At 44.9% G+C, this 26,807-nt stretch overlaps 2 protein-coding genes across 3 annotated transcripts in view; one reads left to right on the top strand and one right to left on the bottom strand.

Annotated features, from left to right (window-relative positions):
- The window catches only part of ATAD1 (ATPase family AAA domain containing 1), a 29,695-nt gene extending 21,793 nt beyond the window's left edge, over window positions 1-7,902 (bottom strand). Inside the window, exon 1 of one of the 2 annotated variants that reach the window (XM_050711843.1) lies at window positions 7,882-7,902. The gene's annotated coding sequence lies outside the window, so the exon portion shown is untranslated. Of the gene's footprint in view, window positions 1-7,466; window positions 7,528-7,881 lie in introns of those variants that run through there. The other variant, XM_035548947.2, reaches the window with a different exon arrangement.
- Window positions 7,296-26,807, top strand: part of PTEN (phosphatase and tensin homolog) — a 50,015-nt gene continuing 30,503 nt past the window's right edge. The window contains exons 1-3 of the mRNA XM_035548574.1: window positions 7,296-7,468; window positions 22,912-22,996; window positions 26,354-26,398. Of these exons, the coding sequence (XP_035404467.1) occupies window positions 7,390-7,468; window positions 22,912-22,996; window positions 26,354-26,398 (209 nt within the window). The 5' untranslated portion in view covers window positions 7,296-7,389. The remainder of the gene's footprint in view (window positions 7,469-22,911; window positions 22,997-26,353; window positions 26,399-26,807) is intronic.

Genomic DNA, 26,807 nt, shown 5'->3' with positions numbered 1-26,807 from the left:
CCTCGTCCTGTCACCAGGCACGTGGGAGAACAGACCAACCCCCACCTCTCTACAGCCTCCTTTAAGGTAACTGTAGAGAGCGATAAGGTCTCCCCTGAGCCTCCTCTTCTCCAGGCTAAACAACCCCAGCTCCCTCAGCCGCTCCTCGTAAGACTTGTTCTCCAGACCCCTCACCAGCTTGGTCGCCCTTCTCTGGACTCTCTCGAGCACCTCCGTGTCCTTCCTGTAGCGAGGGGCCCAAAACTGAACACAGTACTCAAGGTGCGGCCTCACCAGAGCCAAGTACAGGGGGACAATCACCTCCCTAGACCTGCTGGCCACGCTGCTTCTTATACAAGCCAGGATGCTGTTGGCCTTCTTGGCCACCTGAGCACACTGCTGGCTCATGTTCAGCTGCCTATCAACCAATACTCCCAGGTCCTTCTCGGCCAGGCAGCTTTCCAACCACTCATCTCCCAGCCTGTAGCGCTGCTCGGGGTTGTTGCGCCCCAGGTGCAGGACCTGGCACTTGGCCTTGTCGAACTTCATACAGTTGACCTCAGCCCATCGGTCCAGCCTACCCAGATCCTCCTGCAGAGCCTTCCTTCCCTCGGGCAGATCGACACACGCACCTAACTTGGTGTCATCTGCAAACTTACTGAGGGTGCACTCGATCCCCTCGTCCAGGTCATCGATAAAGATATTAAAGAGGACCGGCCCCAGCACTGAGCCCTGGGGGACTCCACTAGTAACCGGCCTCCAACTGGATTTGGCTCCATTCACCACAACTCTTTGGGCCCGGCCATCCAGCCAGTTTTTAACCCAACGAAGCGTACGCCAGTCCAAGCCACGAGCAGCCAGTTTCTTGAGGAGAATGTTGTGGGAAACAGTGTCAAAAGCCTTACTGAAGTCAAGGTAGACCACATCCACAGCCTTCCCCTCATCCACCAGGCGCGTCACTTGGTCGTAGAAGGAGATCAGGTTCGTCAAGCAGGACCTACCTTTCATAAACCCATGGTGACTGGGCCTGATCGCCTGGTTGCCCTTCAAGTGCCTCGTGACGACATTCAAGATAATCTGCTCCATGAGCTTCCCTGGCACTGAGGTCAAACTAACAGGCCTATAGTTCCCCGGGTCTACCCTCCGGCCCTTCTTGTAGATGGGCGTCACATTTGCTAGCCGCCAGTCGACTGGGACCTCTCCTGATAGCCAGGACTGCCAATAAATGATGGAAAGCGGCTTGGCCAGCTCCTCCGCCAGTTCTCTCAGTACCCTCGGGTGGATCCCATCCGGCCCCATCGACTTGTGTACATCCAAGTGCTGTAGCAAGTCGCCAACCATTTCCTCGTGGATAGTGAGGGCCACATCCTGCTCCCCATCCCCTTCCACCAGCTCAGGGTACCAGGTATCCAGAGAACAACTGGTCTTGCCGCTAAAGACTGAGGCAAAGGCGGCATTAAGCACCTCAGCCTTTTCCTCATCTTTTTCCTTTTCTTTTTCTTTTCTTTTTTTCTTTTTTTTTTTCTTTTCCTTTTTCTCCTCAAACCTGATCCTACTAATGCCTCCATACCTTTAGTGTAACTGGAGCTCTCCCTGCTTGCAGAGATCTGACCTTGGCGAGGTGTTTCCATGCACTGTGCTGATCTGGAGCTGCTTAGTGTGGAGCCATGAGACACTATCAGCCTACCGCTGACTGTGTGCCTTTCCACTGTTAATGAGAGCTGGGCCTTAGTTTTCAATTGATATCTTCCTGTAAAAGTATGTCTGAAAGAAAAATGAACTGGAAATCATGGGTTTATACTGGGGAAAAAAAAAAGTGTTTGTGGCAGCTGCTGTTGCCCAAGCATTTGGTGTCCCTGGGCTACTTCAGATCACACAGCATGCTTCCTACTCAAGGACTTGTCTAGAAATTGGCAACCTAAGTTGAAACTCTTTCAGCACACTTTTTCAATTTGGCTTTTGCAGCTGTGGGAAAAATATAAATAACTTTTTTTTATTATTATTAATATAAAAAAAAGGAGATTGCAGATTTCCCCCAAAATTGTAAAATTTCAAATCCAAAGAATGGATGACTTGGCTGGACTCTAAGAGACTGTAGCTTTTGAATACAGAACTAGAAGGTCTCCACAGGGACCTATCATAGTTTGAAGACACATTACAGGAGTTAAGATGAAGGCCACACAGCGTGCTGGTTTGATTTTGACCATTGAGTGCTTTGCTATGAAACATGTGGTTGAATCACCATCCCTGGAGGTCTTTAAAAAGCGTTTAGATGTAGAGCTTAGTGACATGGTTTAGTGGAGGACTTGCTAGTGTTAGGTCAGAGGTTGGACTAGGTGATCTTGGAGGTCTCTTCCAGCCTCGATGATTCTGTGATTCTGTTATTTTTGGTGAACTTCACTGTCCAGTCACTACAGGCTAATGGCAACTTCGCCAGTGATCTGAACAGGAGCAAGATGGGAAAGAACTGGTATGCTAAAAGCCAAAGGATCTGTGGTGTCTGAAGGCAGGAATGGGGTTACTGTTCACTGTGAATAACAAAACAGAAAGGGAAGGAGTAGGTATGAAAGGAGATCACCAGAAAGCAAGACAAAGTATTTGGAAAGACCAAGACAAGCGATGGAAAAGAAAATGATGGTGGAAAGGGGAAGCCTGGGAACGGTTTTAATAATTGGACAAAAGCATGTAGTGGTTTTTCCCCAGAAGACTCTTCTGGGTTTTGCCAACTTGCAGATCAAAGACTTCTAAGTTAGAGGTTGTATTGTATTCTGTAGCCCATTCTTTCATGATTTTGGCCACTTTCTCCTTAAACCCATGTAAACTTTTTGCATCTATGACATTTTGTAGCAAAATCATACAATTTAACTTTGTGGAACTGTTAGAGCAGGTCCAGAGGAGGGTCGATGAAAACATTCAGAGGGCTGGAGCACCTCTCCTATGAAGAGAGGCTGAGTGAGCTGGGGTTGTTCAGCCTGGAGAAGAGAAGGCTCCAGGGAGACCTCATTGCAGCCCTCCTGTACCTACAAGAAAGGTAGAGCCTACAAGAAAGCTGGGGAGGGACTCTTTGTCAGACAGTGTTGCGACGGGACAAGGGATATCAGCTGTAAACTAGAAGAGTAGGTTTAGATTTGCTCAGAGGGTAGCGAGACACTGGAACAGGCTGCTCAGAGAAGCTGTGGATGCCCCATCCCTGGCAGTGCTCAAAACCAGGTTGGATGGGGCTGGGGGCAGCCAAGGCTGATGGGAAATGTCAGAACTGGATGGTCTTTAAGGTCCCTTCCAACCCAAACCATTCTGTCGTTCTATGATTCTATGCTGTGACACTAATTACTTCTCTTTGTTGTTTTGAACCTGTCTCCAGCTAGATTCTTCTGGAGTCCCTACATAGTATACTGAAGAAATGGCAAAGAAAACAGACCCTGTCAAACCTTTTCAGTAACTGAAGATTTTAGTTAAAGATAACCTCCACATAACTTTTTAAGATGGGACCTCAACTCTACACAGAGTTTAAGATGGAGGCGTAACATGAGTACTAGCAGTGGCATAGCTATATTCTCTTTCCCTGTCCTACTAATTCCTGGCATAGTCGTACAAGTTGGACCATGAGATTTCAGCAGTGTTTTTTGTTACAAAGATCATCACTGCATGGTTTGATGAAAATCTGTCCCACGTATGTAGCTGGACGTCAGAAAGAGAGGGGGCAGTCTTTATATTTAGAGGACTTTCAGAAATGTTTTAAAAGGTGTTTTTGATTTGCTAGCCACAACAGTATTTGTCTACAGATAACCTCCAGGTCCAGGACCTAAAAGTAGGTTTCATGGGTTCATTTAATACATTTGAAGTTTGGGAAAGGAACAGTATGATCTTACTCCACACACTAGCTGACCCCAAAATAACTATGAGCTGCCAATGCAATCAGGAAAACAAGGCCCTAAGAAGTCTTGGGAGCAAGGTTCCTAGCAGAGTTTGGAAGGGATTAATACCACTGTCCTTGGCTCTGGCAAGATACCATCGAGAACACCGCGCACCATTCTGGTCGTGTATATTGAAAAGAAATGTTACTGAAACTGGAGCAGAAAGTCACTATGGAGACTAGTGAGGTGAAGGCTAAGAGAGATGACATTTTATGTCTGTAAATGCACAAAGGGTAAAAAGGGTAAATACTGTGGCGTAGGAGCTATTTAAGGCCAACACTGGCACAAGAACAAACGGATATAAACCAGCTACAAATATATTTAGCATGAAAATCAGAAGAAGGTTCTGGGAACAGCTTCCCAGTGGGAATAATGGTGGCAAAAGATCTTAAGATGAAACTTGATACATTTATGAAAGAATTATATAATACAGCATTTGCAAAGGCTGAAGGCTGCAGCAACCCAGGAAATCCCTCCACCTTATGTTCCAGTTTATTTTGAGCCCTTAAAGGCAAAGCATAGCATTTCACTCTTCCATTCCTCTTCCTGCTCCAACCATCTGCAAGTGGACTTCAGCACCTCTCTTAAAACACATTTTAAATTCAGTGTCGTGTTCAATCTTATCTCATGCTTTTGAATTCCTTCTTGCTGTTCCTTAGAAAAGTTTTGTAAAGTATTGCCTTACATATATTACAAAAATTGACATTATCTTTTTATACCTACTATATTTTATTTAATCTTTCCTACTTGCCAGAGTACTGCTTATCAACAAAATTGCCCTAGTCTCCAACCAATATGCAAGCAAGCATTAATCAAGTTGCCCTGCTCAAACAAAAGTGAGAGCCATTCTCCGGGTAACGCAACTACTAAGCAAACCAGGTAGAGACATCCTGCTGGCGTTCCTGTGAGGACCATCCTCCCGGTGGTCTGATGGGTCTAGGGAAAATACAAAGTTTCTTAGTCAAGGTGTCTTTCCCCACCAGCCTCAGAAACATTTGAAGTGAGTGTATCAATTAGTACTGGGATCTGTTCTTTAGGGAGATTCCTGCCTGTCTGGTTTACATCATCTGCTTTTCACAGAGAAAAGGGAAAGGGATGCTCAGGTTTTCCTCCTACCATCAGGCTGCTCCTTTCCATCATGTCTCTCTTACAAATCTATAGGAAAGGGGTTCTTTTTCTTACTCAACAGGGTTTCACTCTCCTTTCATTTCTGTTCCTTGCAGATTTTTGAAGGTATTCATCATCCCTTAATAAGAGAACTGCCTTCACCTACCTTTTAAATAGGAACAGACTTCCTTCAGAGATGTGTTATCTTTGACCTCCATGGGATATCCCTCGTGTTACTTACTGTCCAACATGAGAAGGCTACAAAGACAGCATTTTTAAGGAAAGCAAAGTTACCTGCCTAGAAACTGTTTCTTCAAATGGATGGTCTGTCTGGTAGGCTCTCTGCTGATCTCTCAGTAGCTGGGGCAGATGCTGATTTCCAGCGTATTCCATTCCTGAGGCTTTACAGAAGCTATACATTCCAAGTTGTCTTAAAAGTATTTTGTTTTGAATTACTTTACTAGGCTAGTATTTCACCTGCCTGCACACACACACAAAGAACAAACCACCAAAAATACAAAACCAAAAAAATGCCACACCGAACGATGAAAAAGTCAGAAACTGGTAACTGAGACTCAAGCCAGTTTTCATACACAGTTCAGGCTGTGACTAGCTGCCTAATGGCCCCTTTTCTGCAAGTCATTACCACAGGCGATTCCTAAAGACTTTACAGCAGCTTTCAGACTGGAGAGTGAAGAACCGTGTATAATTCCATCTGTTTGTAAAAGTTTTAAAGGAATGTTCCCATTCCAGCGAAGGCTGGTTTGGAGCCTTTGGAGACACCACCATCAGGATAACCGACTGCGATCAGTGGAGGGAGGCGGGTGTATTCACCGTCAGTATTAAGGCAGCGGGTAAGCCGAATGCATTAACTGAAGTATTCACCCAGTCTTGCAGTACTAAATAGAGGTCTCGTAAGGAAACTACCGGAGGACCAGCCTAAAGCACTTCTTTGCGTAGCGGGGAGCGAGCTTCTGGAGCTTGCTGCTGCTGCAGGTGCCGGCGGCAGACGGGACCAGCAGGGCCAAAAAGGCGACAACCTCGGAGGCAAGACGCCCGCGAGCGGGCACTAACAACCAGAGACGTCCCCCCGGCAGCCCCAGTTCCAGCGGCTGCAGACCCCGGCGCAGGAAGCGCGCCGGTGCCAGCGGCCCCCCGCTCCCCCGGGGCCGGGGAGGCTGCAGGGGGCAGCAGGCGCTCGCGCACCACGCCGGGCGGAGGCGGCAGCTCGGAGCAAGCCCGGACGGCCGCGGGGGAGCTTCTCGCCGCCCGCGGGGCTCCCTGAGGGGCCCGTGCGAGGCGCGGGGGCCGCCCCGGGCCGAGCCCCGCCAGGAGCGGCGGCGGGCAGCTGCGCCCGGCCCCGCCCGCCCCCACCTCGACTCCCGGCCCAGCCCGGCCCGGCCCGGCCACTTCCGGCCGCGGGAGGGGGAGGGGCCGCGGCGAGCGCAGCGGGCCGCCCACGTGACCGATCGCAGCACCGCCGCTCGGCGCGGCGGCGCACACTTCTCGCCGCACGTATCCCTCCGCCCGCCGCGGGCTCGGCCCCCGCGGGGCGGCGGCGGCGGCGGCGGCGGCGGCGAGAGAGGGAGGGGAGGGTGGCGGAGGAGCGGCGCGGCGCGGCTGGGGCCGGGCGCGGGCGGCGGGGCGGCGATGCGGCGGCGGCGCGGCGGGACTACTTTTCCGGGGCGGCGGCGGCGGCGGCGGCGGAGGGGGCGGGGCGGCGGCGCGGCAGCGCGTCCCCTCTCGGAAGCTGCAGCCATGATGGGAGCCTAGCGCTGGCGCGGCGCTGCTGGGCGCGGGGGATGAGCCAGGCCGCGCTGCCGGCCCGCACGCCCTGAGGAGCCGCCGCCGCCCCGCCGAGCGCCCGCCCGCCCGCCCGGCCCCACCGCGCGGCTCCGGGCCCCCCGCCGCCGCCGCCGCCGCCGCCGCCGCCCCGGGCGGGGAGCGGAGCGGGGCGGAGCGGGGCCGGGCCGGGGGGGCGCCCCGCGCCGCTGTCACCATTGCTGGGGCCCGGAGCGCCGGAGAGCTGCTCTCTCCGCCTCCGCCGCGCTCGCCTCAAAGACGGCGGCGGCGGCGGCGGCTCCCTCAGGGACTCGGCCCGGCCCCGAAGCCTCCCTGCTCGGCCGCCGCCGCCGCTCCCGCCCCGGCAGGAGGAGGAGGAGGAGGAGGAGGAGGAGGAGGGGGGGGGGGCAGCCGCCGCCGCTGCCGGGAGCCGCCGCCGCCGCCGCGGGGGGAGGCGGGCCCAGCCGGGGCTGAGCCGCGGCAGCAGCAGGCCCCGCGCCCGGGGCTGCCCGGCGGCCGCCGGCCCTCCGCCGCCGCCCGGCCCCGCGCCCCGCCGTCGCCGCCCGGCCTCTGCGCGCTGTCCCGGAGCGGCCCCCGGCTGCCAGACATGACCGCCATCATCAAAGAGATCGTCAGCAGGAACAAAAGGCGCTACCAGGAGGATGGCTTCGACCTGGACCTGACCTGTATCCTCCCGGCGCCGCCGGAGCCCGACGGCGAGCGGTGCGCGGCGAGCTATTGCATCAGACCCGCGCCGCGGTTACCTAACGCGCTTCCCGGGGCCGCTGCGCCCTCCCCGCCGCGCCTCGGCCGCCTTTTGTCGGGGCCGGGCGGACCCACCGGAGCTGCGGCCCGGCGCCGTTCCTCGCCGAGCGGAGCCGCAGGGGCGGGCGGCGGGGGCCCTTGGCCCCGCTCGGGTCGCTGCCGGCCGTGTGGCAGGAGGGGCGAAGCCTGGGTCCTGCACCCTCGGCCAGGCAGAGCGGGCCCTTGGTCTCAGTCAGATGCAGCAAAGGTCTCAATCGCAAGGAATGGGCTTTAATTAAAGTTAAAAAGAAAAAAAAAAAAAGAAAGAAAAAACTTACTTAAAGAAAAAACCTACCGTGACATGTAAACCGTGCTTTGGCATAATCTCAGCTGCAGTAAGCACCAGGATGTATTGCAAACGAGAACGCACTGAGTCTTGTTGAAGAGGATTGCGAGGAGTGTGATTCCGGAATATGTTCTTAGTGTGCAATTATGACTAATGAGTCAAACTGTGGAGAAGCCTTGCTAGTGTGTTGCTTTGGTGGCCTTTGGAACAGATGTGCAGTAGCAACAGCAGGCAGATGTTGAGCTCCAAATGCCATGTAGAGTTAATGGCGTGTAGGGGCTGTGCTGTGGCTGTAGCAGTCTTCGTGGTGTAGAAGGCTCATTATTGTATTTGGGAGGCTTTGATGTAAGAATAGGAACTGTGCCTGAAAGTTAGAGCCGTCCTGGGAAAAATGATAGTAGTACGCAGACCTGGGCTTAGAGTTTGGTTTTTGGGTGGCCGTGTGTGGAGCTGGGAGTTAGACCCAGCAGTCCTCGTGGATCCCTTCCAGCCCTTCCGTGATTCTGACAAGCGCTCTAGAAAGAGAGCTTGCTGCTCAACAGCAAGGTCAGGGTGAAAATTACTGTTTTTCAGAACTCATAGCAGATGCTACAAATGCAACCCGGTTCCTGGACAGGATCAGCACCAGTTACTGCAGTCACTAGCACAGAGCTCGAGCTGTTACGTTGATGCTTGGCCTAACGTGTTGGTGGCTTCAAAAGGGCCTGAAAGGTTCTTGACTTCAGCAGGCTACTGCCAAGCTTTTAGTTAGGAAGCGCCCTCTCTGCTACATAATTCTTACATTCTGTTTGTGGTGTTGATAAAATGTAGTTTTAGACTTGCCTTTGCAATGTTTGCGCTTGGTCATTTTGTTGGCCTACGATTAGGGCAGCTGTAACGCTGACACAGGCCAGAGCAGCACACGGTGCTGACTTAAAGACAGAAGGTCTGAGTGAGATTTCTGATTCTCTGAGTAATGCGTTTGCTGGGAACTTGTGGACTATGGAAAGAGTTAAGTGGTGGCAAAATGGTTAGCTTTTGGCTTCATCGTTGTAGAATTCGGTGTTGCAGGTATCTTTGTCCAAATATACCATTAGTTGGCATAATTTTTTGATGCAAACTGACCCTTTTAACTAGTAATCTGTTCTTGGCAAGAAAATTGTTGAATTTTGAACCTGGATTTTCTTACTCAGGGGTTGCTAAGGATATGCCAAATGGAGTTTTTTGCTTTTTTTTTTTTTTTAATTGTCTCACTACATTCTTAGATTTTTGGATTAGAGATAGGCCACTGAAGACTGGATTTGGGCTAGTTTTTTCCAAAAGCAGCAGCTGGCTGCAATTCTGTAATGAAATTAGTGGAAAAAGCATTTTTTTTTAACCATTGCAAAGACATCTTTGGAAGGAGCTTACACTCTTTTTTCGTAGCTGCACATTTGAACGGATAACTAATGAACAAAGACTGCTGTGCGTACAGTATAATGACTTTACTTGAAGGCTGACATTGCTGCAGAAGTGAAAATTTAATTTTTTCATCACTGTGCAGGTTTTCTTGGGCATGCTTTTTTTGCAGGGTTTTGATGGAATTGTTGCTCATCGTATCTGGCACTTGGAAAATAACCTGCTTATTTCTTACGTGCATAAACAGAGGACTAGACTGGGAGTCAGTTCTCTGAGAGTGCGATGTCCAGTGAAGGAAACGAGCACCCCTGAAACTTAAATGAGGTATTTGGGAAGGCGTGTGGTGCGTGATAGGAGGACTGGGATTTAAGATCTCAAAGGAACTTCTCATCCTGTGGTGGAGCGCAAAATTTTGAGACTGAAGCAAGCGACCATCTGCACTTCTGATGCTGGTTAACTCTGCCTCCCTGCGTTCCCATGTGTGTGGGAGCATCCTGTGGGTACTGGCCCTTTTCAGGGCAGCTGTTTCTGTCAAGCTAAAAGACTAAGAGAGGTGTGAGGCCCTGTGATTTGGGCGTTTAGCTGGGATGAGGGAAACTGCACTGTGGATTCCTCTTGCAGACAGGAACTGGGCATTGCTACCTAGGCTGGGCAGGTGTGGAATGAAGCCCTCCGGCGAACCTGCTAGGGCAGGGGCTTGAATCCAGGTGGGGTGTGATCAGCAGACTGCGTGCGGAGGTCTGTCTCACCTCGTGTGCCTGTCCTTGAGGCGGGGTTCACCTCTCAGCGTCCCAGGTGGATGAAGGATTTGTGTCTGTGTATTTCAGTCACGGCTAATTCTCCAGGGCACCATGGGGAACACCTGAGCCCCACAACACTGCCTGAGTTAGGTGCTGGAGTGCCGACGTGTACCCTTCATGGACCTGGGCTGGAATGTCTGGCTTTTTTTCTTACAGGCTGCATTACATCCTTTTAAAATGAGCGCAGATGTATGTACATTGTATGTTGTACATGGGACTCACATGATTCCTGTGTTGGTAAAGTAGGGTTTTAAGAAAGGGAAATAATGACTTCTCCAAATCAGTAGATTTGCATATACTAGATGAAAATAGTCCTATATGCTAATTGTGAAATGTGTCTTTAAAAACATATTGACATTACTTTTCATCTGATCAAATATTCTTGTCCCAGAACAGTCTTTTTCTGCACATTTTGTAAAAAAATATTTTTGAAATTGGAAGAGGAAAAGGTTCTAACACTGGAGCCACTAAATCGTCTTCTTAATACTTCATTTCAGATATTGTATTCCTGATTTATTTGGGTTTCTGTCTCCCTTCTGTAATACTGGATACCTTTTTGTTGCAGATGGGTGAGAAGGAAAGTTTGGATTAATAAATTTCTTCTAAGATGGATGCAATTTTTTTATGAAGAAAGGACTGTTATATTGTCCGAGGCACTATAATCTTTGGGATTTCTGAAATCGTGCGGCTCAGTTGTCGACCGTTTTGCTGCAAAGAGTTGCGTGCAAGTCCTACACGTTACATTGCTTGCATGTGTCTTAGGTCCGTGCATAACCGAGTTTAGCGAGTGGCTTAACCATGTGAGACTGAAGTGAAAAATAAGTGCAACTGCTTCGTGTGCGCATTATAGCATTGTTTGAGCTTCCCTCGTATTTCCAGGCCTTCTGTTATGTGTGAGCATGGCAGACTAGGCTTAGCATGGGATGGAGCATGCCTGCCCCGTGCTTAATTGCAGCATGTGTTTCTCATGACCTACATGTTGTATAAACTGCTGTAATATTCAGTAAAGATCAGCTGTTGGATACAGTTTATTTCCAAGTCTTGCCTGTGTTTGTCTCACATGCTAGAAGGCAGAGAATGCTAAAATTGTGAGTGGAAGCTGCTTAGAATATAGTGCAACCTCATGCTATTTGTGGTCCTGAAGCATTTTGCATTTTTAATAAAAAAAAAAAATGTGTGACTTCAGTAAAAATGGCTCAGCTTCCAAGAAAAAAATGAATTAATGGCATAAGGTACATCCTGAGTTTAAAAATAGAGCTGGAAATTCCATTTGTTTAAAATGCTTGCTTTCATTTTAAAACTGAAGTTTGTTAGCTATTTGTAATGCGTTTGTCTTGCCTGCAAGCACAGTAAGAGCTGGTAAGGGATTAGAAGAGACTGGAAGAAATGAAGTGGTAAAGGGTTTTGCTGGTGGAAGAGTATTTCTTTGTTGATGAGTAAACCACGTTACTTAGCTGTGTTAAGCACCTGACAGATTCATTTTGCGCGTGGAGCCTGGATGATTTTGAGCGTTGGACAAGATGAGTGCTGACTTTGCTTTGAATTTATCTTAAAAGTTTGTTTGAATAGCCACTTTCTCAGAATTAGGTTCAGTTACCTGCTTGCTGTAGGATGTGTTTGATGCTGGGAAAATCAGTCTTTATGTACTTCCAGGGATCAAGGTTTTTGAGTTGCCCAGAGAGAGCAAGAAGGTGTCGAATGGTGCAAGTTCATGCATTTTCTCTTCTGAGGTTAAAGATGTGCCTGTTGGTCTATCCGTTAGTTTTCCTCACAACCAAGAAAACCTTTGACATCTTGTTGTACTACGTGCATATTTGCAGATAGCATTGTTTGACAGCTGAAGCCTACGCACAGAAAAACCCGTTCCATGGAGCGCTCGGTTGTGCAACCCTTGCTGCATCAGTTTAAAGAAGCCCCAGTCCCTTTCTGCCCAGCTTTTCTGGTGCAGTTAAAGGTGCTTGACGAGTTAAAAGCTCGTCTCTTTGCGCTTACTTAATGGAGTGCAGGCTTCCTAATGAACTACTTGATCTTGCATCATCAAAATTTTTTAATCAATGCGCAGCGTTGCTGGGGACTGTTTGCACAAGCTAAACATGAAGTTAAAAAATAACCGCTTGTGCACACTTTCAAGTCAACAAAAGCTGCAAACTAATTCTCTGCTTCATGTAGTTCTGCTGTTTAAGTGATGGCTAAATGTGCTTTTCAAGTTAAGGAAAGAAATTAGTACAGATAATGTGAGCACCTTGTAAAATTTTCTCAAATTGACCTCTAAAGGAAAAAAAAAAAAGAACACAACTGAGGCTAATCTTCATTGAAATCTGTTTGTAAGCTTAGTTAAGTGTGTGTAATTTTCAGAACAGCCGAGGCTTTCCCTTAAAACACTGTTAAAAGGGTAATGCTAAATAAAGTGCAAGCTTTCCTTGAGCTGCTCCTGGTTGTGAGCATTGTGATTTTAAGGAGAAATCCAAGTTGATTTTTGCCGTTTCTGTCCCTGTCCCACCGCTGAGTTGTCGTCAGCTGTGAAATTGCCTTTGGCGATGCTGCTTGGTGCTTTGGTGAGGACAGCTTGGCCAGTGTTGGGTGCTGCTGAAGATTCCCCCCCCCCACCCCGTTTGGCTCTGGGGGCAACTGGCTGGCCCCGTGTCAGCGCTGCGCTAAACTGCGCTCTCGAAGAAGGCTGATGAATTTTGAAAGTGAGTCTTTCTAGAAGATTGTGCTAGTCAGGAAGGCCCTTCTGTCCCCCAGATAATTACACGCAACTTCCACTGACTTCATGAGATGCTTACGGTGTGCTTAGGGAAAGGATACAGCCTTGAGTGTGGCTAATACTGCCATGGTCTGATATGCGCTGGATGATTAGGTGGCTCTGGATGGCTGCTAGGCTGGTGATCGCTTGCTACATCTCATGTAAGACACCTTATTTTGACTACCAAAAGGTTTTGAAGTACAGCAAATGCTGTAGAGGAAGCTAGTATTTATTAAATTATGTGTTACAATGCTGCATGGAGAAGTACTGAATTTTCTATTTTTTTCCCCAAAAGAGGTGATTGTATCTTTCGTTTTCCTCCTTACAGGATGATTTGGACACCTAAGTCCTCTTTGTTGTTACGGAAGCAGTTGGTATCACTCATTCAGTAATAATCTTACCACAATAATATGTTTTAATAACACATTGTTAAAAACCCCTGTGCTAAAAAAGAGTAAGGCCGCACTGAAACTAAACTTTGGAATGCAATAAGTATGCAATCAATTTTTTTTGTTAAGTTTCTGTCTACCAAGTTGCTTTTGCCAATTGTGAATTTCTGAATGGTTTCTTAAATTATATATTTAAATGAACTAATATTTTAGCCATATTGATGCCGCATAAGCTGACAAATTATACGTATGGTACTGTAGCCTAGAGTGTTCCATTACAACATGTTTAAACAAGAAAATGGTTCTTGTATAATGATTTAAGGGACAATAGTTGTGTTCTAAGAAACTAGAGAAAAAAAAAGGGAGGGTATAGACAATTGAGCTGTCAAATCCCTTAATTACGTTACAGTCCTAAGTTGCTGTCATTAGTCATAACTAACCTAATTTTAAAGCCCACCTCCTTTCTAGCTGGAGTACCCAGCTAGTAATCTGGAGCATAAAGGTATATGTGCTTTGTATTTGCTGTGTATATTGGTCTTGATTTGTTGCTGAATGGCTTTTCAAGGGGGTAAACTGGCTATGGTGTTGAGCTGTGAATGGTGTTGCTGGATGCGTCTGGTGTCTCGACACAAATCCTAGGGTAGTCGTGGGTCCCTGTGATTTGGTACTTCTCCGGTGGTTTGGGGCCTTGCAGCTGCACAAGTAATTCCCGTGAGTTACTGGCATGGGTACTTCTTGACTGTAAGGAGGGGATTTATCTTAAAATGTGGGAATGTACGTACATAGCCCCATGGAGCATGAGCTCTCCTGAAATGTGGACGTTTTGTGGGTAGTTGACTGTGCATTGTGCTCAGAGGTTGCTCTTGGTTGTATCTTCATCCAGACTGATACTTCAGATGCAAACAACTCCTTGTTCCAGTTCCTAATTCAGGCTAGCAGCCTCTTTGCTCCTGGAGTCATCTGCCTCATTTACCATCTTGTGTACAGAGCCATGAAAAAAGAGCTTTGTAGAATGGAAGTATAATAATCATGCAATTAGGCCCCGTATCATACTGCATAAATCTAGGTTATCTTAATAACGATTTTTAGGAAACAGAGCTAAAGTAGTGGGCTCTGTGATTCAAAGGGTAATTGGCTGTGCAGCTAAAAAATTAAACTCAGCCGCTGTGTGTTCGGGATGATGACTATTGCAAAAGCTGGCATTGTTCCCTTTAAAGATGAAGTCCCGGCTTCACAGCCCCAACGTGCAGCGGTGCATAAAAACTGCGTAATATCCAATTCTTTGCAGTGAAGTGCTTAAGAAATGTCTTATAAACTTCATTCTGCCTTTTTAGGGATGTAGTATAATAGGTTTTAATTGCATGATTAATTTTTTTAGAGGCCTGTGCTTAATTCTTTGCTTTGCACGGATATATATTGGGCTAGAATTGAAGCAGTTGGGTGTTTTCTCTTCTTTGGTTCCTTGTGTGAATGGGTGTTACTTCTCTAAGACATTTTTTGTGCTAACATTAAGAGGAGGAAAACACTGGATCTCGTTAGAACTAAATATTATCTACTTAGGGCTGGTTGATTGAGAAATGGTTTATTAGGCTGGCCTTATGCCTGGTTTTGCTGCTTGTCTTTATATTCTCTTGTAACTGCCCCCTGAAATTAAGTCTTCTAATGCTGAAAAATTCATATAAATCTAGCTTAAGTTTCATAAAGCTTTTTAGTGCAATGTTTGTCCGCCGGCCTGATAGCTATTTTATATTCCCTTGTGTCTGAAAGTTTTGGATGTCCTTTCAGACTTGCAAGAAGTTGAGTCTGAGCCATTTTTCACTTCCTGTCAGTAAATATCAACGTAGTGACTCTCCTTGCTGAGTTCTTTTACTGAATAAAATTCTTGTACTCTTCTGTGGGTGTTTGAGGTTAAGATCTGCTTAAGTACACAGCGGTGCTTCCTTAGGAGGAGCTCCTGCGAAGTGTGGTAGCGTTCTGAGAGCGCCCCTGGGGAGGTCCCACGCTCTGTTGTCAAAGAGTTCGTCCTGATTTGCGTTCATAGGCAAAAACGGGTACGTTCGTCACGTTGGAAATCTCAAACTGAGACGCGAAAGTGGAGCTTCTTCCATGTGTTGCCTCCAGACAGAAGGCCGAGGCAGCAGGCGCGTTGCCTCCAGGACAGCTGCCCGGCCTGCCACGTGCGGCCGGACCCGCGGCGCGGTAGCAGGCTGGGATGCTGGAGCGCGTACGGAAAGCAGGGGCTCGCTTTACTTACATGGCTTCTTCCAAAGCGTGAGCAGAAGCAGGAGACCTTCCTAACTGCGCCCCTACACAATTTCCACCTCCAGAATTGGGGGCGGAACGTCTTCTGTCAGGGCTGTAGACCTGGAGCTGGCGTTGAGTAAGGAGTCGAGGCCCTATCCGTGGTTTCTCAGCTGAAGACTTCTTGCAAATTTGATGTGAACAGTACGGTGTGCTGTTGCATCGTTTCTTACAATGCTGCTTGCCGTTGGCTTTTTTGTAATGGGAAGGCTAGCTGCTTCGGTCTGGTAATATCATCGGTCATTGTAGAGGGTTTTGCAGCCATTCACGGCAAACTTATCTCCTTTACTCTCTGCATGTCTGTCTTTATCTGTGGTTCCCTACCATGTTGAAATGGAAGTTTAATGTGTCTGTGCTTGGTCTGTGTTAGAACAAGTTCTTCTGCAGTGTAAACATCATACTTTTACATGCTTCTCTGTTACTGTTTTTTGTATTTACGCTGTGAGGTTTATGAGGTTGAGACTGGGATGGGGGTGGCAGGGGGAAGCGCCTGGTTATTATGTAGATTCTGTGTTTTTTCAGTCTTCTCGACCCTGTTAATTGTTCAGCAAAGCCACCATGTGGTGAGAGCTCCAGGACACATCTCATACACCTTACAAAGCTAAAAGGAGAGACGCTTACTGTGGCAGTAATTTCCAAAATGCAGTGTCATGAGTGTACGTGGGTCCAAAAGCCTGCTGTGGGAAGGAGCTTGTAGCTGGTTCCTGAGGCAACCTGGCAATCTCATCTTCAAGTATCTTCTGATTTACTCCTTTCCACTGTGGGAATTCGGATATGAAGGAGCCACTTTTTTTTTTTCTTCCGTGTGTAGGTTGCTGCATTTAAATTACAAGCAGGGGGATTAAAAAGAAACAAAGGGTTGTAGCTGAAATCTTGAGCATTAATGGGTTAAATGCACTTCTTCTAAATCATAAAATGTTTCTCTCAGCCACATCTGAGTTGGTCTCTTTTCTCCTTCTTTAAGGCACAGATGGTAGAGTTGGCAAGTACAGCTGGCTGGCTACAAGGAATCCTCCTTTGCTCTGAAGAACTTTCTTCCTGTTCATTTCCTCTATACTTCCTGATTACCCAGACTTGTAGAAAAACAGTAAACTTATTTTGTGTTTCACGCTGGCTAATGGAAATGCAGCCTACTTAGGAAAAAAAAAAAAAGTATGTATATATACAAGCTAAATGGCATATATGCTGGGAAACTTTTAGATTTGGTTGGGCATATTTTCCTATGTCTGTCTGTCTTTTTTGTTTTTTAGTAGGGATGCTGTCAAGAAAATAGCACTAATAAGGGTTTGGCCATTTGTCAGGACACTTAAATCTGTTTGAGGATGGAGTGTGGACACTTCTTGCAACACTCCCTCTGTAGCTGCAGGCTGTCAAGCTGTTGAACAGCTAGAACAGTTTTTTTTTTTTTTTTTTTCTGTTTCTATGTGGACTTGTTTAAGCTGGAGTTAAAAGGGTTGAGGTCAGCGTGCTAACCTTGCAGAGCTGGTAGGGACAGATGTTCTGCTGGACCACGTTGCGTCGTTACTGAAGTCTGAGTTCCTGAAAACTGCAAATACATGAGGCAACAAAGCAACTTTGGGAGACTTGGAAGTACCCTTGTGCCTCCACTTACCAGTTTTGCTGTCGATGGGATGTAGCTGCTGACAGCTTGGCTGCCGCCTGGGAGAGCGGGGGCCAGCTTCCTTCATGCTAGGGCTACCAGCACACGGGGCTGGTGCTGAGGGAGGAAGCTGAAGGTTGCTGTAGTGGAGCAAAACTGGGGTGCAAATGTAGAGTGGGTCATTGAGGAGTAGGTCAGCATCAGTACGTGCTCTGCTTGCCTGAACTGGAAGTGAAAATTTTCATTCCTGACAGGTTGCGGAGCTTTTTTCAGGCCATAGATTCAGCAATTTAAATCTGTTCTTTGGTAAATTAAGTTTGTACTTGGAAAGTGGAAACTGTGAAGGTCACCAAAAATGGCCAGCTGGCCTTACATATGGAGGTTCAGGTTTTGCAGTAAGAAGTTTTTAGTTCCAAAGCAAGATTTGAACAGTGCCCGTCATTCACAGCTTCAGGAACATTCGGCTTGTTTTAAATTTCCTTTTTAACAAAAGATGAAGTCTAATGACTGGTGGGTTCTCCTGCAGCCTTTGATTGCAAAGGGCTAATAGTTTTAAAGTTGTTTTTTATTTGGGCTTTGGTTTAAAACCTGTCAGCATTGGTTTAGAAAGTAAAGCTATATGTAAATTCTGCACTGCATGCTCTAGCATGCTTATAAAATAGGAAGATTAAGTCATTTGCTTTGTGTTTTTGTCTTAGGGCTGCCTTCATGAGCAGAGCAAGGACAAGGGTTTAAATGCTTACTTTGTTTGAAAAAGGAATTCATAAAACTGCTTAGAAATGCTCATGAATAAAGTTCTAGATACTGAGAACGTTAGTCATTAAAGGAAAGGCTATGGCTGTGTATTTTTGCAATTTTTTTTTTGTGGCTGTGTAAGAACTGGTAAATATTTCAGTATGCTTTTTTTGGCCTGCTTCCATTATTAGGAAAAAAACTGAATTTGTGAGAAAATTAAGTTATCTTAAAAGAGCAACACAAGTCATTTGCTTATATATATATATATATAAATGAAATTTTCAGTGTATACTGCATATTCTTTAATTTGATCATCGCATAATGTGAATATATAGACAACTATTTTTGAAAATGATTATAACTGCTGATTTGCATAACGATGCAGGATTTTTCTCATAGCAACTGGAAAGACTGTCATCTTTAGCATGTGGGAACAATTTCAGGATTTAAGGACCGGTATTTTGTTAAATCTGCTAACAGCATTAGAGCAAACCCTGTAGCCCTGTTGCTTTTGAAGCAGCATATAGATAGATTAATTTGGTTTGTCTTAAGTGTTGAGAAAGCATCACTTTTTCTTTGTGGCATTTGATATCTTAGCAAACTATTAGGTGCTTCCGTTTTTACATTTCCTTGGGTAAAGCTGAAGTTTTGCAGTTAGTAAGAAGTATGAACTTAGTAGGGGACAGCATTTTATTGTTTTGCTGATGTATATTGTGTGTCAGTGCATGCGGTCTGTCTCATGTATTTTTTTATTATGATCACTAGCTAAAATCCCAACCTACAGGATTGCAAGGTTGCAAAAGGAATGAGTGCTTTAAAAGGTATTAAAACTATTTTGGGGAATGGATTTCTTAGAAAAGAGCTACTTTGGCAAAATATGGCAGGCCTGTTTCAAATTTGTGATAGTTCTTGTCAGGTTAACTTTGTTTTTGCAGGCTAGCTGGAAGCATCGTAGAGCTGCGTCAAAAACTGGCTGCGGTTTTATCCATCTCCATTCGTCTGTTTTAAAATGAGGATGGAGTTGATAATGAACTTGTTGCATGTGTTCAATCATCAGTTCTTCCAGGTTTCTAAAATTATCAGTATCATTACTGATTTCATGATGACTCAGATTCTTGCTTTGAATGTAAGCCCAGCTTCCAAGCTCCCTTGTAAGAAATCTCATTTGGTAGCGAGTGTTTTAATTTCGGTTTCGGAGATCAGTGTTAAATTCACTTGGAGGTGCAAAGCGGTGCCCCTGAACCTTTCAGTGTGGTAACGATAGAAGAACTTGCTGAAGATGACGCTCTGTGGTGCTCCCAAAATGCGTTTGGCTGACGGACAGTAAATCACAGGCTGTGTCTGGGGAGGAGCACAGCATCAGGAGAAAGTGAGCTGGTACAGATGCAGTAAGGATCATCCCCTTCTCAGTGCAGATTTTGCAGGAGAGGAAAGGGTGGAACAACTTAGTTTATATGGCAGCTTTTTCAATTAAGTGGTGAAACTGCTATTTCTGCTCATAGACTCAGATCATCTATGTAGACAGTAACAGCGCTTCCGCTCTGTTCTTACATCACCAAGCAAAAGTCATTCTTTGGCTGTATGAGCCAACAGAAGGCTTTCGGAGCAGTGCCCTTCTTCAGCATGCTTGTAAGAGAGGCGCATGTTCAGAAGACGTGAAAGGATCTTCCCCAGCGGCAGGAAAGCCTTTGTTGGGTACCGTTTGCTTCTGCTCAGCGCAGACGAGCCCTGCGGGCTGTCAGGCGCGCCATGGAAGCGCGGCGTTTGCTTGCTGCGGCCGCTGTCCTTAACGCCAGATCTGCTGCAGACAGCAGAGTGAGTCAGCAGTGGCGTGCGGGTTGCATTCCAGCCTGATACTTGGAGATAATAAGTAAGGTACTTCAGGACGCTTATATTTAGGTGGAGGAGAAATTGGCTTGCCTGTTTAAAAACAATCATGTTTTCCTAAAAACAGAACCCCCACCAGGCTCGCTGTCGGATATTTGTTTTTCAATAACACTTCAGTTTTTGTGCTGTCAGGTTCCAAAACCTCAGAGTGCACAACGTGTTTATTGAATTGGCATCAGTAAATTGATTTAAACTCATTTTTTTTTCTTCTCCTTAGTCTTTTTCCATTTGCTTTACTCTTGGCATTTTCGGGAACATCTTTTGCAGGACTATATCTGGGTTTATATATGCACCTCGTTCTGAGGCACGGTTAAGCTTAAGCATTCAATCTGTTGGTTTACTCCTATTTAAAAGAAGAAACGTGCACGCGCTGTGCATGTACTGCGTGTGTAGCACCCTGAGGAGCCACGTGAGACGCCAGAGCCATGAGGGGGATGTGCTCTGAAAGTGTGAGACCACACTGGTTATTCAGAAGCTTTTATCTCTGTCTGCTGGTGTGTTTGAGACTTTATTAGGACACCTGTGGACCTGTGAACTGGAGATACTGATGAGAAAATGTTGTGTTCCTTTTGCCTGGCATCAGGCTGCCTTCTTCCTGTCATGCACCAGCTGGGAGTCCTGGAAAGCATCTCCTTTCTTAGCCTTTCAGAGGTGAAAACACACGGCAGAAGAAAAGCTACTGAATGAAAACCACAGGCTGAAATGCGTGAGGAAACCATGTAGTAAAACTCGCAGTTGTAAACAGGAATTTGAGCAAGTTGCGTGGTGATTTTGGGAATCCTGGGCACCTGTGGCATGGGTGATCCTATAGTTGAAACAGTTTTGTTTGGATGCAGAACTTTAGGTTTTGATGGGGTGCGTCAAAATGTATTTTAACCCTGTTGCAAGCATAAATGCTTGTCCTATGGAGAAGTGCTGCAGAAAACAGATTAATATACTGCATTATTTTTTTTAGGGTAATTTATGTAGCCCTGTTGCTCAGAGCAGGATGCACATGGAGGTGCTTTTGAGCAAAAAGGGCAGAGCTGGCAGTAGGTAGATGTGTGCTCTTGAAATCAGGAATGAGGAGGGAGTGATTGGGTGTGCTAGCTGAAAGTCAGGTAATTTGCTGTTAAGGGATAGGCATGGAGCAGGTGTACATGATTTATAACCAGTTTCTTATGCTTATGCCAAGTAGTAACTGATAAAACAGCAAATAGATTGCTAATTATATAGCGCCTTTTGCTACTTTAACAAAGAGGTGTGGACTGCTTGCAGAGTAAAATACGTTCAGAGTGAAGTTCAAAGTTTAAGATTTATGTGATTTGATAGTATCTGAAGTTATCACAGGCTCTGAATGCTAAGCAACTTAATGGTTGTTTTTTTTTCTTCAAGATAAGCTTTTTTAAGGTTTGGGGAAATACAGAATAAATTGGAAACCACATGTAACCCCCTTTCAGTGTCTGTATTTGAAACTACTACAGATATTTATTTGGATTCTTCAGCAGCTTTCATTTTTTTTCTAATTATTGCCTGCATAAATAGTCTTGAGTAGTCCAAGTAGACAGATGTCTTAATACTTGGATTACCACACAGTAAATGCTAGATTCTTTTTTGAGAGTAGAAAACATTGTTTCTGTGTATTCTTCAAAACACTTGCAAAAAAACATGTACAAAATTAAGTCTTCTAGTTAATGAGCTGTGCAGATCTTAGTCTGTGCTGCTTTATAAGGCTTGTGGGAGTTCTGCAAGGACCGAGTAAAGCAGTTCGTATCCTATTTCAAGCTTTTCTTTGGGTACAGGTAGCTGGAATATTAGTATCTTGGAAGCTACAGTGTCTTCCATTCTGCTGCTTACTCTTCGGAGGCTTGTTAATATTGCTGGTATTTTAACCATAAAAATCATTCTTTCGGTTGTAGAATAATTCAGGTTGAAATGAACCTTTGGAAATCACCTGTTCCAGCCCCCTTCTTTAAAGCAGGGTCAACCTAAAACACATCATTCTTTGTTCTTATTCCTTCTAAAATTAGTCTGAGGAGGAGTATGTTAATGTGGTAGGGCACGGTCTGTTTTTGAGCTGCTGGTTTCATTTCTCTTTTGCTTGTCAGTGAAGGCTCTTCACTGCATTATCTCTTCTGATGTTTAAAACTCAAGAGTATTTTCATTTCTTGAGTTGTGTTTAAAAAAACCCACAACAATACATATATCATTACATCACCAGGAGAATAAATACTAATTGTTTTCTGGTAAATTATATAGGGTTCTTTACCATGTTTGCTATGGACGTAAACTTTTTTTTTTTTTAATTTGGCCTTATTTAATTGTAGGTTTTTTTTCTTGCCAAAAGGTACTTTTCCTGAGCTCTTTATCTTGGGTTGTATTGCTTTTGGAATGTGGGTTACAGGTAGTTCAGCATAAGAAACTACATTTTTTTTTGCCAGAAGTGTTTTTTTTTTTTTTTAAATTATTATTATTATTTAATAAACAATATCTGTAATCCTTTTGGGATTTGGTACGTTCCCATCTCTTGCAGTATCTCACGTTAAGGCATTCAGAGCCACCTTAGCAGCTGCTGTAAGTGGCCCGTTATGTAGAAATCATGGAAAGTGACAAAATGTACTGTTGCCAGGGTTTACATGTATGAAATGCACTTTTTTGTTTGTTTTGAATGGTATACCTATTTTGGGATCACTGGGGACTTTAACATGGCATTTAATTTGGAACTTCTTGCAATTTAGTCACGCGACTATTAAAATAGTTTCCCAGTGGATTAAATATGCCACTCAAACTGTAGAGAGAGAACGGCACGTAGCATATATACAATTTTAGTGAGATGATGTATGACAGAAGAGGATTACTTGATTCTGCTTTTCTAATGGATTACTTTTCTATTCAGTGTTAACAGCAGCTATCCGATGGTAAAGACTTATAACCAGTTATGTATGTGATTTGTAAGGAGACTTGTTGTATTGGATGTGGACAAAATACTGTATATTGGAAATTTTCTATACTGATTTTTTTTCCTGGCCATTTTTCAATTTTGTGTTTTTGGAAGAGACCCATTATTGCTGTCAATATAATGTTGAATTATTCGCATATGGAAGTTGGTCTAAGCTATTGCTCTGACTTTGTTACAGGAGCATATAGATATTTAGTGATGTTCATTTAATATTATTGCAGAAATTGTACATATTTTACAAATGTTTCCTTAACTCACATATTCAGATATTTATCCAAACATAATTGCTATGGGTTTTCCTGCAGAGAGGCTTGAAGGAGTGTACCGGAACAATATTGATGATGTAGTAAGGTAAGGCTCTATTTTTCTTCTTTTTAAGTTATTCTTGTAAATCTTAAGTATCCTTGTCTGCACTCATATGTTCTGCTCAGGAAAGGATGTGTGAACTGACTCATAGAAATGTTATAAATGCTGAGAATAGTTTTATCAAGAATTTTAGTCCAGGCTGCTGTTCTGGGTTGATCTCAGATCTGCTTTTTCATGTGAAAAGTTGAACACAGCAAATTGTGTTGATGTAAAAGGAGGTTATTTTATTTTAGAAAGATGTGAATCCATGCCTCTGTTTGCAGTAATGAGAGTTTGCTCAAATAACTGATGGCATTTCGGGGTATGTTTGCCCATAGCCTTTCTCCAAGTGATAAATGAGGTGCTTGATAAGTAAATTTTGATTTACAGCAGTAAATTATAGGTGGCTCTGGATAAAGGCTTTTTAAACGTGTCTGAATGGAAGAGGAGACAAACTAGCTAAAATTCATGATTGCTGGTGATGCTTATAGTACATTTTGTAAAAAGGTTTTTAACACATTACCTGTTCTTAGCTGCTGGATACATCTGGGGGGGATCACAGAAGCACAGAATGGTTTGGGTTGAAAGGGACCTTCAAGCACATCTAGTTCCAGCCCCCTGCCATGGGCAGAGAAACCTCCCATTAGACCAGGCTGTCTAAAGCCCCAGGATGTGCTTAGTGATTTAGGAGCATCATTGTAATTTGCTTGCTTAAAATCCCACCTGGAGAATGCAGCATTAGAAATTCCTTTAAAAGCTAAATACCTGTGCAAAAGAGCCAAATATTAGTCAGTTCAGCATCCTGAATTCTGATATTTTTTTTTTAAAGCCACTCTTGCTGCTTTTGAGAACGTTGGCGTTTGAGCCAATAACTTAAGTAGCTTTCCAAGAGGCTTGAATTTTGGGAACGGGATGATGCAAGGGACGTGGTTGGGCAGTGGAGTTGGAAGTAGCTGAACCTGGGGAAGAAGGTGCTGTGCCCAGGTTTGAGGTGCCACAAAGTTTCTCAGGATAGTTGCCAGGCAGAATTAGTGACGCCTGAATTTCACCGGTGGTTGTTTGCGTCCAGCTTTGTGCTGAAATAAGTGCCTTGGTTCTCACAGTTGGAGGAACCGTAGCCCTCAGCTGAGAATAAGTCATCTGGAGACAGCAGCTTTGCTGAGCAGCTGCAGTTAGATGCAGATGAGTTTGAGAGGGTTTCATTTTTGCATATTTAACTGTTATGGCAAAGCTCACCATCCACGAGTAGCACTGAAAACGTCAGTCTGGCTTTGACCATGCTTGCAGCAGTGACCTTATTCTGTCAGGCAGTAGTAAAGAGTGGGTCATGTCGGTGAGGTTCCATGTCGCAGTTTGTAAATACTCCTGCAGAGCATACGTCTCCACTAGAATTGTCGAGATGCGTGAAGCCATGGTGTCTAATACACGGTTTGCATTAGTGCAGACGCATTACATGCAAACCAAGCTTTCCCTGCCCTTTGGGATGGTTGAGGGCAGTCCCACAAACTCACACTGTCTAGCCAACTTCTTTCGCTAGCTGTCAGAGCCACCTTTTTGTTGAGCTGATCTGGGTACTGCACCTGCTGTGTGACACAAGGGGTCCCTGGTGGGCTCCACCTTTGGAAGGTTTCGGATAGAGCCAAAGGCTGGGTTAGGAGCGAATGACATAGGCATAATCCAAATTAATAACAATAGGTAGTAAGTAGTCTTTGAAGGTCCTCTTGTGTTCACAGCGTCGATTTCAGTGGTTCCTACATAAAGGAAAATTTTATTGGTTAAGTGTATAAATAAAATGTGTAAGTCAGACTTTTGAAAGGAAGTTACTATCAACTATTAATCTATAAACACTCTGATGAAAAGGACTAGTGACAGCCTAAAAGTGTGATGAAACATATTAAGATATCGAGAGATAAATGAAGTAGGTGTAGGGAGTTGGATGCTAAAGTAGCGTTATGCCTGGAGTATTTTTTTTCAGTGAGTTTTTATGTCGAAATTCAATGTGTTTGAGCTCCGGAGCAATCGGTATTGAGCCACGAGGGATATGCCAGTGGGCTTTTTCTGGACAGCTGGTGTCCTGACAAATTTAATGATAATGCTGTATGAGAAGTAGGGCTCAGGCTGCTGGCTGGCTCCTTACACTTTGAGGTACTGTGGCTGGAATTTAATAGTTAGACACTTGCATGGAAGCTTACGCTTAGTCCTGTGGATGTTACTGGCAGAAGTGGAGTCCGCTCTTGTTGTTGTCCAGCATGTTTCAAACCGGTGGGGCCCTCTGGAATGAGCTGTTGGGTCCAGGTCTTCCTGAATCTCCCTGAGTCTGCCAACAGGGGCACCAGCAGCAGTTACTAAATACTTGTGCCGATGAAATTGGAGTCCCATACTCAGTGCTGCCCAAAGAGCATGCACATCTGTTCTTGTTTTAACGCATCAGTTTAACCACACAGTTCTTCTAGGTTCTTCTGGAATATTATGACTGATAACCAGAGCTTGTTTTTGCTTGAGCTTTCCAGGATTTTAGCAGCTAGTGTTTCTTTCAATTTGAACAGCATGTTCTGTCATGGCTAATTAAATTCCTTCTGGCTGATGTGCAGATACACACTGTTGATGATGTTAAGTGTAAACATTTGTATGTTATTTCTTCTTGAACACTGCCAGGTGACACATCATATATAATCATGGCAATTTTGATGAATCACGTTTGCAGTTTAGCTCTCTGAGGCTTGTAGGGGAAGTTTTCATTACAAAGTTAGCGTGAAAATGAAATGAGCGCAAGTGTGAAAAAAAAACTAGAATGGGCTTTCTCCTTTCTGAACCCAGACTGTCACTGGGCATGGTCTTCAGATTTCAGGGGTGAATGATGGCCATCTTAAAAAACAAGTTTTAAAAATAAATGATTCTGGCTGTTTGAACGGGATTACAGAAATCACTTTGACTGCTTTTTTTCATTGGAAACACAATTGTAGCAAAATATTTTGCACAGATGATCATATTGGAAGTAACTGTGTACAGATTCTTCACAGTCGGTACTTTCTGTTTTAAAAATGAACGACACTTCCCCAGTTTAATATATTGATGTGTGAATATCTTGTAAGTCAGCGCAAATTGGCACATACAATAAATGTTTCAGTTGCGTGTCAGCTCTGGGTCCCTCAGTTGCACAAGTAGTCTCACTCATACTGATGGATTATTTGTACAAGGGAGGTTTGCAACATGCTGCCTGCCCTGCTTGGAGGTACCACAGGGCCAGCTGGAATGTGGAATGCGGAGCTGCACGTGATGGATGTTGTTTTAATGATGCTGTAAATTAAGACCATCATTATTGAAATGTGTATTAATACATGCCTTTTTTTCCCCCTATTTAAGGTTTTTGGATTCAAAGCATAAAAACCATTACAAGATATACAATCTGTAAGTATGCTCATATAGATACATTTTCCGAAATAATGGGTTCTAAAAATAGCTTATGAGTGAAAGTGGCTTGCTGCTGTACTGAAGCAGAATTAGAGATGTTTTGCACATTTCTTAAAACAATTAAGCTTGATTGAGAGCACTGTTACTTCATTTAGCAAAGCTGAGTGAGGTTAAATGAAATGCTGGTGTGTATTCATATTACTCGAACGCTTTTAAATGACTTGGCATCCAGCCCATCTAGAGCTTGTACCGTGTGATTAAAAAGTGAAAAGTAATTCACAGCAGGCTTTCTGTTAATATATTAATGTCTGCAGTGAAGAAGCTGCCAAATGAATACTTTCCTGTATAGTTTGTATTTTTTGGAGGTATCGAACTGTATTGGTACCAAGGTTCTGGATGTATTCTT

Source organism: Cygnus atratus, chromosome 7 (genome assembly GCF_013377495.2).
Source record: "Cygnus atratus isolate AKBS03 ecotype Queensland, Australia chromosome 7, CAtr_DNAZoo_HiC_assembly, whole genome shotgun sequence".
Taxonomy (NCBI): domain Eukaryota; kingdom Metazoa; phylum Chordata; class Aves; order Anseriformes; family Anatidae; genus Cygnus; species Cygnus atratus.
Note: the sequence above shows the minus strand (reverse complement) of the source record. Positions and strands in the feature narration are given on the sequence as shown.